Below are 16,454 nucleotides of genomic sequence, written 5' to 3'. Positions count from 1 at the left end.
CCGTCGTGTCTTTAATCTTGGATCGCTGTTGTCCTCGCCCCTTCTGGGGTTCGTCCCTCTGCTGCTAGTTGCAAAGGTTCACTGTCAGTCCATCCATTTGTACCTACAAGACATGCACACAGGAGTGGGACGCCCTCCCCCCTGGCACTCCGGCGCCATTTGGGAAGGGTGCTGGCGCAGATGGCAGTAACAGGTTCACAAGTAAATAGTGTATATTCTATAACAGTGTAGCTTTCTAGAATAATGAAACACAGCAGTAGTATCCTTTCTAAATGTAATCGGCCCAAAATGTGATGCACAGTTCAGACACAGTTCAGGAGCAGCGCTACCTGGGGCCTGTCTCTGTGACCCTCGATTGTTAACACTCACACTGCTGTTTCTAGTACATTTTTCTTATTTATTTGAGAGAGAGGGCATGAAGGAGGGGGTGAGAGCAGAGAGAGAGGAAGAAGCAGATTCCCTGCTGGGATCATGACCTGAGCCAGAGGCAGACGCTTCACCGACTGAGCCACCCAGGCGCCCTCGTTTCTGGTGTTTTCACAGAGAACCTTTGATTGTTCTTCTTATGTTTACAAGATCAGCCTCAAAAGCCCACGGACCTTCCTGTGTGTGGAATTCAAACTGCCCTGTAGATCTCTCTCTCTGAGAAGGACAGAGTTCATAATTGCACTTTTCAGTCTCCAGGAAAGGTTCTGGATGGCTTATTCCTGTGTTCCTGGTTTTCGTGATCAAAGTCATGATGGAAAAACGGCCTTCGTGTCTTCGATTCCCTGTCATCATGTCCCACTAACAGTCGGCTTGCTCTGCAGTCTTGCGGTTCAACGTTAACCCCGCGTGCCCTCCTCCGCCCGGGAAGCTAATAGTACGTGAAAGTCAGAGGTCAGCCTCCTGCTTTGACTCCGGCGATCCCAGAAGCGTCGCTCCCGCCCGGACAGGGAGCCCAGGCCGGTGATCTGCAAAACCACGGCTATTTTAAACCCACCCTGGAGCTGAGGTCGCAGAGTAATCATGCTGAACTAGAAATCCACACGGTGACAAGCCTGTCTTGGGAGAGACGGGCCCTGGGCTGGGCTCATCTTGGGCAGAGCGACGGGAGAGGAGCCGTCCTGGACGCACGTCGGGAAAACAGCTCACGGGATAATTAAGCTGAGTGTGGACGGGCACGGTCGTTTGGAAGTCTTGGGAGCCCCTGGCACCAGGGACACACACACACTCTCCTGCCTTTCTGTGGACTTGCAGTGAGCTCGGGACAGACCGGGAGCAGGTCAGGAGTGCAGGACACCCTCTCTGGGGCACAGGCACGTCAGGCTGCTGTCGTCCGAGGGCGGAGCAGGGGAACCAGGAGGAATGCTGTCCCAGTGCGGCTCGCGCAGATGCTGGGCAAGAGCCAGCCACCCCTCCAGGAAAGACCAAGAGCCCATAGCCCTGGAGGCGCGGTGCATGGTGAAGTCTGCGGACCCCACGGGGGAGCCAAGGGAAGCCCCCCCCACGACCCAGCCTTATCAGGTGCAGGCAGGGAACCCAGCAGTGACACCAGCAGAGGTCCCTGCCCTCTGGAGGCGCCTCCCTGCAGCAGCCGGTGTGGGGGTGGGGGGAGGGGATGGGGGGGCAGCACCTGAGGGGATTGCAGGGCAGAGTATCACAGAGGCCTCTCCGGGCAGTGGCTCAAAGTCCAGACAATGCAGGGGCTGTGGGACCTGTGTCCCGGAGGCAGGGAAGCCAAGGCAGAGGCTTGACACAGGAGCTGAGCTCCGGCACGAGCGAGGGCCACCACGGACAGGGCAGCTCACTCAGTGACCAGGGGACAGAGGAGAGGCGGACAGAGAAAGAGAGTTGTCGGGAGAGGTGACAGTAGGGCCTTAGAGGCCAGTGGAAAACAGACTGTCACAGTAAAGACTGTCCCGTGCTCCCAGAGTAGCTTTCAGTGACCAAGGGTCAGCATCATGCCACGGATCCGACTATTTAAAACACATTTGAGCAGAGCGTTTCTAAAGCATCAGTCCAGAGTCCCGTCCCCTCCTCCCGCCCCTGTATGGCATAAAATTTTCTGGGAACAAAGGACATTGATAATAGCATTTATTATAGTGTGGGGTTACAGCTGATTCTTTTTCTTTATAAAATTTCATTTGTTTATTCGAGAGGGTTGGGGGAGGAGCAGCGGGAGGGAGAGAATCTTGAGCAGAGTCTGTGCTGAGCGTGGAGCCCGATTCGGGGCTCGATCCCACGACCTCGAGATCACGCCCTGAGCTGAAATCAAGTGCTGGTCGCCCAACTGACTGAGCCTCCCGGGCATCCCCAGGTCACAGCTAATCCTTACTTGTGGTGTTTCTCAATGTATTTGGGAAAAATGGAGGAGAAAAGTAGTATTAGCTCTCTATCGGCTCAGGTACTTTTTAAAAAAGCATGGCGCACACACACATCAGTGTGCTTCCTCAGGCTCTCTCGGGGGTGGCTTTCCTTTACGCAGTCTGTCCTGTTCGGAGTGTGAAAGCGGGAGGTCCTCCAGGAAGCAAGGTGTACAGGGGAGCACGGAGCAGACACAGCAGTCTCGCAGACGGGGGACCAGGCACTGGCTCTCTGTGTGAACAGGACACATGAGGTGTCCTGCCCGGGAGTCCCTTCCCTGGCCTGGCAGGCGGGGGGTAACCCTCCCTGCAGGTGCTTGTTGCGGGAAGGAGCAGGCATATCCTCCTACCCAGGGCCCTCCTCATAGGAGCTCCCCGCATGGAAGCCTGCGCCTAGGGATGACCTTGAATGCACTGGGGGCTTGGTTCCCCCAGGTGCAGTCGGGGTGGTCCCAGCCTGGCGGAAGTGCGCGGCGGGGTCCCCCAGCACTGAGACGGCTGCACCCCTGATATCCTTATTCTTGTCTTTTTCTTCTTAGAGCAGCTGCCCTGCTAGGAGCTGAGCTCTGAGGGTCCTTAGCAGAAGGCCCTGTGTCGGGAATTCGCTGGTTTTAAATAAATTATTGAAATAATCTATCAGAAGAGCACGGGGAAGGAGAGCAAAGCTTTACACATGTAGATGCGGCCATTCCCGTCTCGGTGAAGCACATTTTCTTCCTAGACCCTCACGTGCTCTCGTACAAAGCTCAGTCGTGGGGAGAAGGCTGGGATTATAGCCTCTCACACCCGCTTTTAGACACGCTCTTCTACCCATGTTCCTTTTTGCTGTCACGTGGTTTTGTTTTTCTCCTTAACGACCGTCACCGGTGTGGCGTCGGGGACCAGCCTCCCCGTGAGCAAGGCTCACCGTACCCCCAAGCCTCCCTCTAAACCTGTCTCTCTTTTGTCTCCACAGCAAACCCAAGGAGCCTGTCTTCAGCGCAGGTAAGTTGGATTTTGTCTTTGTGCGGGCCCCACACTCCCCTCAGGACTCGAGGGACGGATAAGTAGCTTGTCACCTGTGCTGTCCTCGTGGTGGGGCTCACGGGCTGAGTGCCAGCAGCCGGCACCCGGGCGGCGGGGCTCAGGCCACAGAGACCGACCATACAACGGTCATAAAGACTGGACCCTCTATTCACCCCCTTAAACCCGATTTAAGTTGCGCCAATAAGGAGGAAGAGCAAAATGCCACCAATAAAGCAGAGGCAGAATTTCTGGAGGAAAACACTGTGTTGCCTTGATGGTCCTCCCTGACCCTCGGGGCTTCCGGCTCAACACCTGCCTCTCTCCGAAAGGGAAGCTTTCTGATGCATTATGTTATAACTTTGTCTAAAAGTAACTTTTTCCCCTCTCTTTCTGCCTTTGATTTCCTAAACTGCAAACTAATAGTTCATATGGACCTTTCCATTTACCTTTTTTTTTTTAACACATTTTATAATAAGGTAGATGCTATTTTTAGGATCATAACCTGATTTAAAGACGCATTTAAAATGCAAAACCATTGACAAGTACGGCATCAGTTGAGTACAATCATTTCGTTTTAACTTTTCCAGTTTTTTCCCCTTCAGTTCAGAATCGAAACCTCTACAGAAGTCAGTGTCTGTGTTTGTTGGCATGTGCTTGAGTATTCATTTCATTTTCAGGAGGCATGAGATCACGCCCTGAAAACGTAGTTGCCCCAAGCCAGGCGTTGAGCGCGCTGGTCTGCACCCCTGCGCTGAAGGCAGGCTCTCCTGCCGGGGGTGGGGCAGCGGCTCCAACGGAGAGCCAGCTGCTCCCCAGCGAGGCTGCTCCCCAGCGAGGCTACTCCCCAGCGAGTGGGCGGGCCGGTCCCCCTCGCAGTTCTTGCCATCTCTTTATCTAGCGCTTCTGTCCCTGTCTCCGAAATCACAAGGGAAACGCCGGGTGACACACTGCAAAGGTAGGCGGCATTTCTGAAACCTCATAGCTCTCTGAGCAAAGCTGCTACCCAGGCTGCAGAAACTTCTTCATACAGGCAAGCAGATATTCTCCTGGTATGAAAATGTTTTGGGCACACGAGCCACTCCAACTTATTTTCATTTGAAAGCATCCCCGTGCATTGACTTGGGTGGGTTTTAATAAGTAGCTTATACATTTGATCTGGCTTGATTATTGGCTGGTGGCAGGCACTTTGAAAACGCCAGACAAAACTTAAGAGAGCTATAGGGCAGTGCTGAATGCCCCACTGCTTGACCTGGTGTCTTGTACCACTGCTGGCCTTCCCCTCCACGCCTTCTGGTTGGCCGCTGTGAGCTATTGTCCTAACATGCCTGGAAAATACTTTTGCTTTCCCTTGCTGCATTTTGATTTGATTTTTTTTTTTTTAAGATTTATTTATCTGGGGAGAGAGGGGCAGAGGGAGAGAATCTCCAGCAGACCCCATGCTGAGCGCAGAGCCCAGTGCAGGGCAAGATCCTACAACCCTGAGATCACGACCTAAGCGGAAACCAGGAGTCGGACGCTCAACCGACTGTGCCTCCCAGGCGCCCCTGCGTTTTGACTTTAGATGTAGAACGTCTGAACTACCAGTGCAAAACAGTGCCAAGGCAAAACCCCGGGGCTTTTCCCCCCAGTCAGTGATTATAATTGTGCTAAGCAAGCGTTGTTGTGATGACTTCGCCAGTGCACAGTTGTAACAGACCCAGTATTTCACGCGCACGATTGTGGCAGCTGCGGAGGGCTCCACCGAGCGGCAGAGAGGGCACAACAGCCTCTTTATTACCCATCCACGCGCTCTGCCTCCTCTCGTACAAGGAGAGTGGATGTGACCGCGTGTCTTCTAGCTCCGAGCTCACACGTCCCTGCTTGCTTTCCCCTCCTGTCGTCCACCGGGGACTCCTGGGTCCTGCAGGTGTGGCGGCCACACAGCCCGATGAGCTCAGACTCGGGTGAGGGATTAAGGAAGGGAAGAGGTTTCGGCAAGGGCAGAGGCCCAGAGCACAGTGCAAGAGACACATCTGGCCAGACAGGAGGATACGGGCCGGTGCTGCGGCCAGAGAGATCCCACGGGAGGGCAGGCAGGACGCTAGACGCCACAGGTGGCACAGCGGGCGAAGGACTTTGCATGGAGGAGGGACTCGCTGAAATCCACTCTGGGCCTTGATGGTTTGGCAGCAGAATGTAAAATGCCCCGGGGGAGCAGTAGGAGAGCCTGGGGTGCCAGACCTGGGAAAGGCCGGCCCCAGGGGATCTGGGGAGGACAGCCTGGCGGCGGTGTCCTCACAGGAAGGTCCAGGGACCTGAGCGGCTGGCGTGGCGTCTGCAGGACGAGCACGTGGGGGTTCTTAGTCACAAGTCCGGCTGTGCAGAGTGAGCGAGCGTCCCACGCATGCATGGGAGCCCCGAAGCGCACGCACACGGGAACAGGCAGCCGGGACGGCCCCTTAACCTGCAGGCCATATTGCATGTGGCATTGTTCGAAGCTCCTTGGGCACAAGACTTACAAAACTAACCTGTAAATGCCGTGCTTCTGGCGGTGTAACCCCTCTGTGACCTCACCTGTTTCCTCTCCACGGGTGTTTCTCTGTTGAGTTCTGTGCTGCCGGTTCCAACTCCCCGATTTAACTGCCACAGGGGCCCGGGCGTTTGGTCTGCTGTGAGTTTTAACAGAATTCACCAGGTGCTCACAGACATTCTCTCTGGTCTCACCACCTCCCGGGTGCCAGCAGAAAACCCCAACTGATTTCTTTGTAAAACCACACTTGCCCCATGCTGCTGTGCCTCTGGGTGTTCCTCTTGCCCCGTTATTTCCTGAAACGCCACGAGTGATTTTATTATAAAAATGTTTGTTCTAGAAGGTTCTATTTCACGATGCCTCTCTCTAATGGGTCTTTTGTTCTTTTATTTTCTTTCTAGTTTTTCCTTGAGCATTTTCCTTCTTGCGTGCACCCTAGCATGTACTTCTGCCGATTTTGTGTTCTTTACACTCGAAAAGGCTGTCCACTGTAAAAGACACATAAAGATACATTACATGGCACAATATTGCATTACATTGCACTATACCAAACCAATTTAAATATCGAAGGAAATCTTATGGATTTTGATACTGAAATTGTACATACATTGAAATCAATAAAAAATCTTAGTGGATTTCTTGTGTTAGTTATAATTTTTTGAGGTGGCATTTTCCCCCCTCCTGATGATAAAGAAAATGCGAGCTACCAAGTCGCATGTGGAAAAATAATGGAATCTAGTTTTTCCTGCCTTTTACGGTTTCTCATGTATTTCGTGTATTTAGGCAGCCTGTCAAACATAAACAGGGCAAAAACTTTTGTTTTAAACTCCAGCGTTGTGTTTTGGTTCCACATTAATTAGAAATCACACGAAGGGTAAAGGTTTTGCTTTTACATTAAAAGGCTAAAGAAAAGATAACATTTGTTTTCAGAGGCACTGAGCACTGAGGTGTCTTACTGATCTCTATGTTCTTTTTGTAGAAGAAGGATACGTAAAAATGTTTCTTCGGGGACGCCCTGTTACCATGTACATGCCCAAAGACCAAGTGGACTCCTATAATTTGGAAGCAAAAGTAGAGCTACCGACCAAGAGACTGAAGCTGGAATGGGTGTATCCTTTATTTACTCACCGGACCTGGCACGAGGTTTAAGTTGATTCATGCCCGGAGTTTAAAATCTAACTTAAAATTAAGTGATGTAACTTAAGTTCTCTTAAGCATGTATTTATTTACTTGGGTGGGGGGAGGGCAGAGGAAAAGAGAGAGAATCCCAAGCTGCCTCCGCACTGAGCACGGACCCCAGTGTGGGGCTCGATCTCACAACCCTGAGATCATGACCTGAGCTGAAATCAGAGAGTCGGAGGCTTAACCGATTGAGCCACCCAGGTGCCCCACGTTCTCTTAAGTTTTAAGAAAACCAAAGTACTCTATTCTCACTTTAAAAAAAAATAATTTAACAAAAAGGCCTGTATGTGAACACGCAGTCTGCTGTTGGAGCAGAAGGGAGGCTCTGGGAGGGCTCCTGACTGTGGGGGACACTGTCCTACAAGTCCCGAAGGGAAGGTCGTAGTCCTGGCTCAAATACGTCCACCTTACTTTCCTGAAGAGAAAATAGTTAAATGCTGGATGGGGTTGGTTTGTTTTTGTTTTGTTTTGATTTTTTAGAGAGTCATAAGAAAATGCATCACTTTCTGGCCTGAATCTTAATCTTTCCGGCAGAATAAATATAGTTGAAAACTAATAGAAAAGCAGTCTTACTGATAATAATCATAAATGGGCAAAGTTTAGGATTCTAATGAAATTGAAAGAACGGATCTTTTTTTTTTTTTTAAGATTTTATTTACTTATTTGACAGACAGAGATCACAAGTAGGCAGAGAGGCAGGCAGAGAGGAGGAAGCAGGCTCCCTGACGAGCAGAAAGCCTGATGCAGGGCTCGATCCCAGGACCCCGGGACCATGACCTGAGCCGAAGGCAGAGGCTTTAACCCACTGAGCCACCCAGGCACCCCGAATGGATTGTTTTTAATAGTAGCTGTCATAGGCTCGGCCAGCTCTGCAGGGCAGGCGGAAAAGCCAGAGCTCTGCCTGCTTACCTGGACACAGAGGACACGCAGGAGGACCCCAGACTTACACACTTGGGAAAATGAGCCTCTCAGAGATTGAACTACACTGTGGGGCAGGAAGTCCTTACACCCAGACAAGGAGTGATAGACACCTGGAGGGAAGGACAGACCTTCCCCCTCAAACCAGCGGGGGACTTGGTCAGCCTTGGGAGACTAACTGAAGGAATAACCAGGAACACCCCGGTACTGAATGTAGGGGGTCCAGTGCGGGCGTAAAGAAAGTCGACATTAAAAAAAAAAAAAAAAGAAAGTCGACATTAGCATAGATAGAATGCTGCTTTAAGAGAAAGAAAAGTCCTCCCCTGCCCCAAATCTAAGCCACAGAAATCCGAGTCTGCCCTAGGACTAACCTTCTTGAGATAAAGCTGCCGGCGCCTTCATCCTATGAGATTTGGAAACATGAATGAGCTCCGAGGAGAAAAAGCCTGAAACGCAAAGAAATAGAGCCTATGACAAAGGGTGAATGAAGTGCCGGGGTTTTTTAAATTTTTTGCTCTATTTTTCCTTATTTAATTCTGCTTTATCTTACTTTATTTGTTTAACTTCAGAGCAAACCCTCCAGTCCTTGCAGATTTTAAGACAAAGATCAAAGCCTTTCTTCACCCTCATACAGATTTTCGTTGAGTATCAGTTGGATGCCAAGCCTGGGCATAAATTCTAGGAAGTTGGTTTAAATCGATGGTGGTATCAATTCAGTTGGAAAAATTGCTATTTGAAATGACGGTATCATATTCTTTGGGGACATGTTTTTTATATTTTCAGACTCAGGTTTCATAAGCATTTATGGGCATCTCTTTTGACACGTGAAATCACAGTGATTCGGTTCTTCTTTAAGTCAATACTGGTTTACATGTTAGGTTCAATCATGGCTGGAAAGCACCATTCAAAACACATTTTTTTCAGCAGACTATTCATATTTTCAAGATGTAAAACAGTGGAATTTACTTCAGATAAATGGGACTTCTGTTAGATTCATTCTTCACATCTAAGTTCAAGTGATGTTTTGCTCCCAAAATAGTTTTCGGGGTTACAAAGTGTACACGCCAAAATCTTCACAGAGGTCGTTATCTCCAAGGAGGTAGGGATGGTTGTGGCAAGGAGGAATAAGGTTTTTAACCCTTTACGTACGTATGTGGGAGTGTTGTTTGCACCTTTTACAAGAACTCTTATAACAGAAGAAAAAAAATTGAAAAGATTTAGCTCCTTGATGACAATAAAAAGTAAGTTTGACTCAATAACTAAGTTATACAAGTCAGTTACCAGTACCTTAAAATTTACTTTTGAATACTTGATAAAGAAAGTCAGAATGCAGAGGTTTTTTGGGGAACAGTCCTTCTGAGCTCACAGGGCTTGGTAGCTGAGACAACGCAGTCACCCCGCATTCTCAGATCTATTTTGTTCCAACCGAGCTGCAAATGCCACAGCCCGTCGTAGGGATTCGATTCCTTCGCTGGCCGGGATTCTAGAACCATAGCGAGGCCTCTGGTGAAGCCGCGGCATCGTGGTGACATCAGTCCTCAGGCCGGCTGAGGGAGGGATGGGATAGGCCTTGGGAGATGGTGGCCCACTGGCCCCACCTTCTCTCCTGTCCTTACAGTTGAACCTCACCTGTGACAGCCGACACCCAAGCAGGAAGGAGAATGAATACAGTTTAGACCCCGAGACACGGAGGTAGAGCTGAGCAGGTGGTCTGACAACTTTCAGAGAACAAATTCTGGAGCAAAACATTCCAGCATTTGTGTTAAACAGTGTCAAAGTAAGTGCCCAGGTGATTTCAGTTCTAGAGTCAAACTGGTTAGGGGAGCAGGCCTTTCAGGAAACCAGCTTGGCAAAAAAAATTTTTTTTGAAAGATTTTATTTATTTATTTGACAGAGATCACAAGTAGGCAGAGAGGCAGGCAGAGAGAGAGGGGGAAGCAGGCTCCCCGCTGAGCAGAGAGCCCGATGCGGGGCTCGATCCCAGGACCCCGGGATCATGACCTGAGCTGAAGGCAGAGCTTTAATCCACTGAGCCACCCAGGTGCCCCAAAATTGAGTTTTTTAACTGATTTTATGTTTAAGTAATCTCTACACCCAACGTGGGGTTTGAACTCACAGCCCCAAAACTGAGAGACCCACAGTCCGACCTTGGCAACATTTAAAGGCAGACTAGTCGTGAAGAAGCCAGGCATCCAAGGATAATCCAAACAAGTCAACAAAGAATTCTGGCTGTGGCTCCCACGGTCTAGGATTGATTGAATCAGTTCAAAACAGTTCACTTTCTGGCAACTTCAATAGCCCCTCCAGGGACCTTTAGTAAATAAAATAACAAGTGACATTTTTGATCCAGCTGAAAAATTCAGCTTTAAAGATGAACATAATTTCTAAAAACAAAGCCCCATCTTTTAGAAAGACCTATTCACCGCGGCTGGAGGACCATTTCCAGCCCTGCAAGTACCTGTTGAGAGTCCCATGTATCTGGCATCGAGTTTTTACGGTTTCATGTTACTGAAACCAAGAGAAATAGATGGGAAGGGTCTTAAGGAATTGTGTTGTCTGTCCCCGGTGAATAAAGCTGACGCGTTGTCCGCTCACAAAGGAAATCGAGTTTCTCTTGACACACATGCCAAGCTATGGGTACCGGGGCCGCGACTGTCGAAACAACCTGTACCTGCTCCCGACGGGGGAGACGGTGTACTTCATCGCCTCCGTGGTGGTGCTGTACAACGTGGAGGAGCAGCTGCAGAGACACTACACTGGCCACAACGATGATGTGAAGTGGTGGGTCCTTACCCCGTGCAGCAGACGCCACAGCAGAGATGCCAGGGCTGAGACAGAAGTAAAGAGACCATCGGAGAAGAGCTCTCCCTTAGGGTCGCACTGTCATAGCTGGCGGTCAGCTAGTTAGCTGGCTGTCTAGGACACCAGAGACTAGTTTCTCTTCTATCCATGTAACATGTATTCACAACCAACTGTGTTACCCAGGCTTCCCACAGACCTGTTTGGAGGCCTCCTTAGCAAAGATGCTAATGGCTTCTGATTGGAGTTCTTATTTTTTAATAAAAATGTTCACGCTTATGCCTGGGTGGGCTATAATTCGTTCACTTTTTATTCACTCGTAAGTCACCTATAGCTTTTGATAGAGCTTTTATGTATCTCGGAAGGACGGGTGGTTGAATGGGCGGCTTTCCCTAATTCTATCCGTCCTAGAGCCCTGGTCAAGTATAAAAATCCTGTTGGAAAAAGATGATGTTTCTGCTGCTTAACATACTTGATAAATGTGGTCGTAGGAGACTTGGTATTTCCCAAGCAAAGGATGCTTTCTCCTTGGGTTTGGAAATTCTCGAGAAAGGGTAGAACGAAACAGACACTAATTGGCCAAGGGTGTTGGTGTGCTCAAGAAGCTTATCCTGAGTCCTTGAGAAGTCAGGCACCGTGTCAGTCTCATATTTAAATTTTTTGACTAGATCATATTTGGCCAAGAGAAAAGTAAGGCTTATCTTTAAAGAGCAGCTGTTCTATAAATACTCTTTTTTTTTTCAGCCTAGCAGTTCACCCTGACAGGATCACCATCGCAACGGGACAAGTTGCAGGCACATCTAAGGATGGAAAGGTGAGTTGCGTGATCTTTTCACATTTCTGTAATGAACGGTTAACTGGATATCCTTTTCTGGAAGCATTTCACTGATGAATAAGTCCACCTAGATATAAAGTATCTGATTCAAATTTTTTGTTGCAAAAAAAATTTTTATTTTTTATTTTTTCATTTCTTTTTTTTTTTAAGATTTTATTTATTTGTCAGAGAGAGAGAGGGAGAGAGAGCGAGCACAGGCAGACAGAATGGCAGGCAGAGGCAGAGGGAGAAGCAGGCTCCCTGCCAAGCAAGGAGCCCGATGTGGGACTCAATCCCAGGACACTGGGATCATGTCCTGAGCCGAAGGCAGCTGCTTAACCAACTGAGCCACCCAGGCGTCCCTATTTTTTCATTTCTTTGAGAGAGAGACACAAGCAGGGGCAGGGACAGAGGGAGAAGCAGACTCCCGCTGAGCAGGGAGCCTGATGTGGGGCTCCATCCTGGATCCTGGGATCACGAATTGAGCTGAAGGCAGAGGCTTAACCGGCTGAGCCCCCCAGGCGTCCCAAGCAAACTTTAGACCCTCAGCCTGAGTACCTTGTACTCCTGGCGTCACCCTGGAGCCCTCAAAGGCTGCAGGAGATTTGGGCCCACGTTTTGTAAGCATCTCGGCAAGGCTTTAACTTGAATTTTAAGGAATCAGAGTAGGAACTAGTGGATTCTAACAAACCGAAAATAACGTGACACTGCCTTCCACTTGGTTCTTGACCACAGTCTGTGGTCCTTGCCATGTCTTATCCAAAACTCCTGGTAGTTTCTTTGCTATCTACTTTGCACAGCTTATTCTTGTACCATACATGGGACAAACCTCATTACACGGAGTGTGTCCGGTTTTGTTTTTTTTTTATGTAATTTAATTTTTATTTATTTATTTATTTGACAGACAGAGATCACAAGTAGGCAGAGATGCAGGCAGAGAGGGAAAGGAGGAAGCAGGCTCACCGCTTCCTGAGCAGAGAACCCGATGTGGGGCTCGATCCCAGGACCCTGGTATCATGACCTGAGCCAAAGGCAGAGGCTTTAACCCACTGAACCACCCAGGTGCCCCACACATGTCCATTTTTAGCAGCATGTTTTCTTCCTGAAACATGAATGCTGCCATTTTTCAGAAAACACTTTAATAACATCAAATTTTAAATATTAACTTTGTGTTCATTCCCATTAAAATTCTATACTTAAGGAGCACCTGGGTGGCTCAGTGGGTTAAAGCCTCTGCCTTTGGCTCAAGTCATGATCTCAGGGTCCTGGGATCGAGCCCCGCATCGGGCTCTCTGCTCAGCAGGGAGCCTGCTTCCCCTTCTCTCTCTGCCTCCTTGTGATCTCTCTCTCTGTCAAATAAATAAATAAAATCTTTTAAAAAATAAAATAAAATTCTATACTTAAAAAGAAATAATAGGAACGAAAAATCTTTAAAAAAATAAATAAAATTTTATACTTAAGAAATAACAGGAACGATGGAAATCAGTTTATAATGAAGTACATACACATAAATGGAATAGGGTCTTCGTCTTTTTTTTTTTAAAAAAAAAGGTTTTATTTATTTATTTGACAGAGAGATCACAAGTAGGCAGAGAGAGAGGTGGAAGCAGGCTCCCCCCAAGCAGAGAGCCTGATGCGGGGCTCGATCCCAGGACCCTGAGATCCTGACCTGAACCCAAAGCAGAGACTTAACCCACTGAGCCACCCAGGCCTCGATATCTTTTTATTTATTTATTTATTTTTAAATTTTTTAATTTTTTATAAACATATTTTTATCCCCAGGGGTACAGGTCTGTGAATCGCCAGGTTTATACACTTCACAGCACTCACCATAGCACATACCCTCCCCAATGTCCATAATCCCACCCCCCTCCCTACCCCCCCTCCCCCCAGCAACCCTCAGTTTGTTTTGTGAGATTAAGAGTCACTTATGGTTTGTCTCCCTCCCAATCCCATCTTGTTTCATTGATTCTTCTCCTACCCACTTAAGCCCCCATGTTGCATCACCACTTCCTCATATCAGGGAGATCATATGATAGTTGTCTTTCTCCGTTTGACTTATTTCGCTAAGCATGATACGCTCTAGTTCCGTCCATGTTGTCGCAAGTGGCAAGATTTCATTTCTTTTGATGGCTGCATAGTATTCCATTGTGTATATATACCACATCTTCTTTATCCATTCATCTGTTGATGGACATCTAGGTTCTTTCCATAGTTTGGCTATTGTGGACATTGCTGCTATAAACATTTGGGTGCACGTGCCCCTTTGGATCACTACGTTTGTATCTTTAGGGTAAATACCCAGTAGTGCAATTGCTGGGTCATAGGGCAGTTCTATTTTCAACATTTTGAGGAACCTCCCTGCTGTTTTCAAGAGTGGTTGCACCAGCTTGCATTCCCACCAACAGTGTAGGAGGGGTCCCCTTTCTCCGCATCCTCGCCAGCATCTGTCATTTCCTGACTTGTTGATTTTAGCCATTCTGACTGGTGTGAGGTGATATCTCATTGTGGTTTTGATTTGTATTTCCCTGATGCCGAGTGATATGGAGCACTTTTTCATGTGTCTGCTGGCCATCTGGATGTCTTCTTTGCAGAAATGTCTGTTCATGTCCTCTGCCCATTTCTTGATTGGATTATTTGTTTTTTGGGTGTTGAGTTTGCTAAGTTCTTTATAGATTTTGGACACTAGTCCTTTATCTGATATGTCGTTTGCAAATATCTTCTCCCATTCTGTCAGTTGTCTTTTGATTTTGTTAACTGTTTCCTTTGCTGTGCAAAAGCTTTTCATCTTGATGAAATCCCAATATTTCATTTTTGCCCTTGCTTCCCTTGCCTTTGGCTATGTTCCTAGGAAGATGTTGCTGCGGCTGAGGTCGAAGAGGTTGCTGCCTGTGTTCTCCCCAAGGATTTTGATGGATTCCTTTCTCACATTGAGGTCCTTCATCCATTTTGAGTCTATTTTTGTGTGTGGTGTAAGGAAATGGCCCAATTTCATTTTTCTGCATGTGGCTGTCCAATTTTCCCAGCACCATTTATTGAAGAGGCTGTCTTTTTTCCATTGGACATTCTTTCCTGCTTTGTCGAAGATTAGTTGACCATAGAGTTGAGGGTCTATTTCTGGGCTCTCTATTCTGTTCCATTGGTCTATGTGTCTGTTTTTGTGCCAATACCATGCTGTCTTGATGATGACAGCTTTGTAATAGAGCTTGAAGTCCGGAATTGTGATGCCACCAACTTTGGCTTTCTTTTTCAATATTCCTTTGGCTATTCGAGGTCTTTTCTGGTTCCATATAAATTTTAGGATTATTTGTTCCATTTCTTTGAAAAAGATGGATGGTACTTTGATAGGAATTGCATTAAATGTGTAGATTGCTTTAGGTAGCATAGACATTTTCACAATATTTATTCTTCCAATCCAGGAGCATGGAACATTTTTCCATTTCTTTGTGTCTTCCTCAATTTCTTTCATGAGTACTATAAAGTATAGATTCTGTGCCTCTTTGGTTAGGTTTATTCCTAGGTATCTTATGGTTTTGGGTGCAATTATAAATGGGATTGACTCCTTAATTTCTCTTTCTTCTGTCTTGTTGTTGGTGTAGAGAAATGCAACTGATTTCTTCTTTTTATTTTTTTAATGTTAAGTGGCTTTCAGGTCTGAAAATGGTAGCAAACCTTGTATTCCTCCCTCTAGTGGATTGAAAAGGTATTTCCGTCTCTGGCATTGAAATCCAATCAGAATTTCGAGCCCGGGAAGACGGAATGGCTCTCCCAGCCCGGCCTTCAGATCAGGCGCACAGAGACACAGAGAGGTCATCTGACCATCACAGACACACAGCTACTCAGAGCAAGTCCTGGCGAGGCGTCACCCCGCTCTGTCCACCTGGTATAATGCTAGTTCTTCTCCCGATCTGCCTGCTGATGGCTCTAGGACACTTTCTTCTCTTGAGGGAGAGAAAAATTGGGACTGTTCATCTTGGAACACAACTTAGAGGGCTTTGAACTAATGGTAATGATTCTAAATTTCACCTGTGCATAATCAATTGCCCGTTTTGCTCTTGCGAGGCCCAAGAGTGTTAAACTCTCAGTACTATTTGGTGGGGACCGACTTGCTGGATTTAGGTGTATTTACACTTAATGACAATAGAGACTTCACAGGAATAGCCCTTGGGTGAGATCCCGCTTTCCTTGTCATTCTTCATTTTTAAAATTTGGGCTCATCTGGGTGGCCAAGGGGGAGCCTCCGTTTCTGCGGTACAGTCAGGAAGAATGGGCTGTTCAAAACGAAAAACCCGCTGGCCCTGCCCCGACGTTCAGCTGGTCTCAGGGGCCACGATGTCGGGCAGCCACCGGCCACGTTTCGTTGATGCTCAAAGGCAGAGACTTCAAATGCAGGAAAAGACCTTTCGTTTTGACAGAACTGAAGTAGTCTTGTAGCCTCAAGGTGAAGACAGATGTGTGCTCCACGCAGCCAGCGATTCTCTCTCCGCATTTCCTTCTAAACAGCAACTGCCCCCACACGTGCGCATCTGGGATTCGGTGACGCTGAACACGCTGCACGTCATTGGAGTCGGGTTTTTCGACCGAGCCGTCACCTGTATCGCGTTCTCAAAATCTGTAAGTGCGAGCCCCGTGGGCGCGGGCGCCCTTGGCCATAGGTAGGAGAGCAGCAGGTCAAGGTTGAAGAGGGAGGAAGTTAACACACTCGCTGGCTGCCAGGTGTGTGCGTGGGTTTGCAGGCTGACACCATCCTGCACCTTAGGTCGCCTCTTCAAAGGTCACACGTGTCCCCTCAGGGTCACACACCTGACGGGAAGAGGCCCCGCAGCTCTGCCTTCGTGTTCCTCGGGGCGGTTTTGCCCACGCTGACCTTGAATTTCACCTG

At 48.1% G+C, this 16,454-nt stretch overlaps 1 protein-coding gene across 4 annotated transcripts in view; it reads left to right on the top strand.

Moving 5' to 3' along the window:
• The window catches only part of EML1 (EMAP like 1), a 176,689-nt gene that overhangs the window by 135,419 nt on the left and 24,816 nt on the right, over positions 1-16,454 (top strand). For 3 of the 4 annotated variants that reach the window (XM_044232166.1, XM_044232165.1, XM_044232167.1), the window contains exons 5-9: positions 3,301-3,329; positions 6,839-6,968; positions 10,591-10,740; positions 11,503-11,572; positions 16,076-16,186. In XM_044232166.1, the coding sequence (XP_044088101.1) occupies positions 3,301-3,329; positions 6,839-6,968; positions 10,591-10,740; positions 11,503-11,572; positions 16,076-16,186 (490 nt within the window). Of the gene's footprint in view, positions 1-3,300; positions 3,330-4,248; positions 4,306-6,838; positions 6,969-10,590; positions 10,741-11,502; positions 11,573-16,075; positions 16,187-16,454 lie in introns of all 4 variants that reach the window. The other variant, XM_044232168.1, reaches the window with a different exon arrangement.

Source organism: Neovison vison, chromosome 13 (genome assembly GCF_020171115.1).
Source record: "Neovison vison isolate M4711 chromosome 13, ASM_NN_V1, whole genome shotgun sequence".
Taxonomy (NCBI): domain Eukaryota; kingdom Metazoa; phylum Chordata; class Mammalia; order Carnivora; family Mustelidae; genus Neogale; species Neogale vison.
The sequence above is the reverse complement of the archived record's forward strand: the minus strand, read 5'-3'. Positions and strand labels throughout refer to the sequence as shown.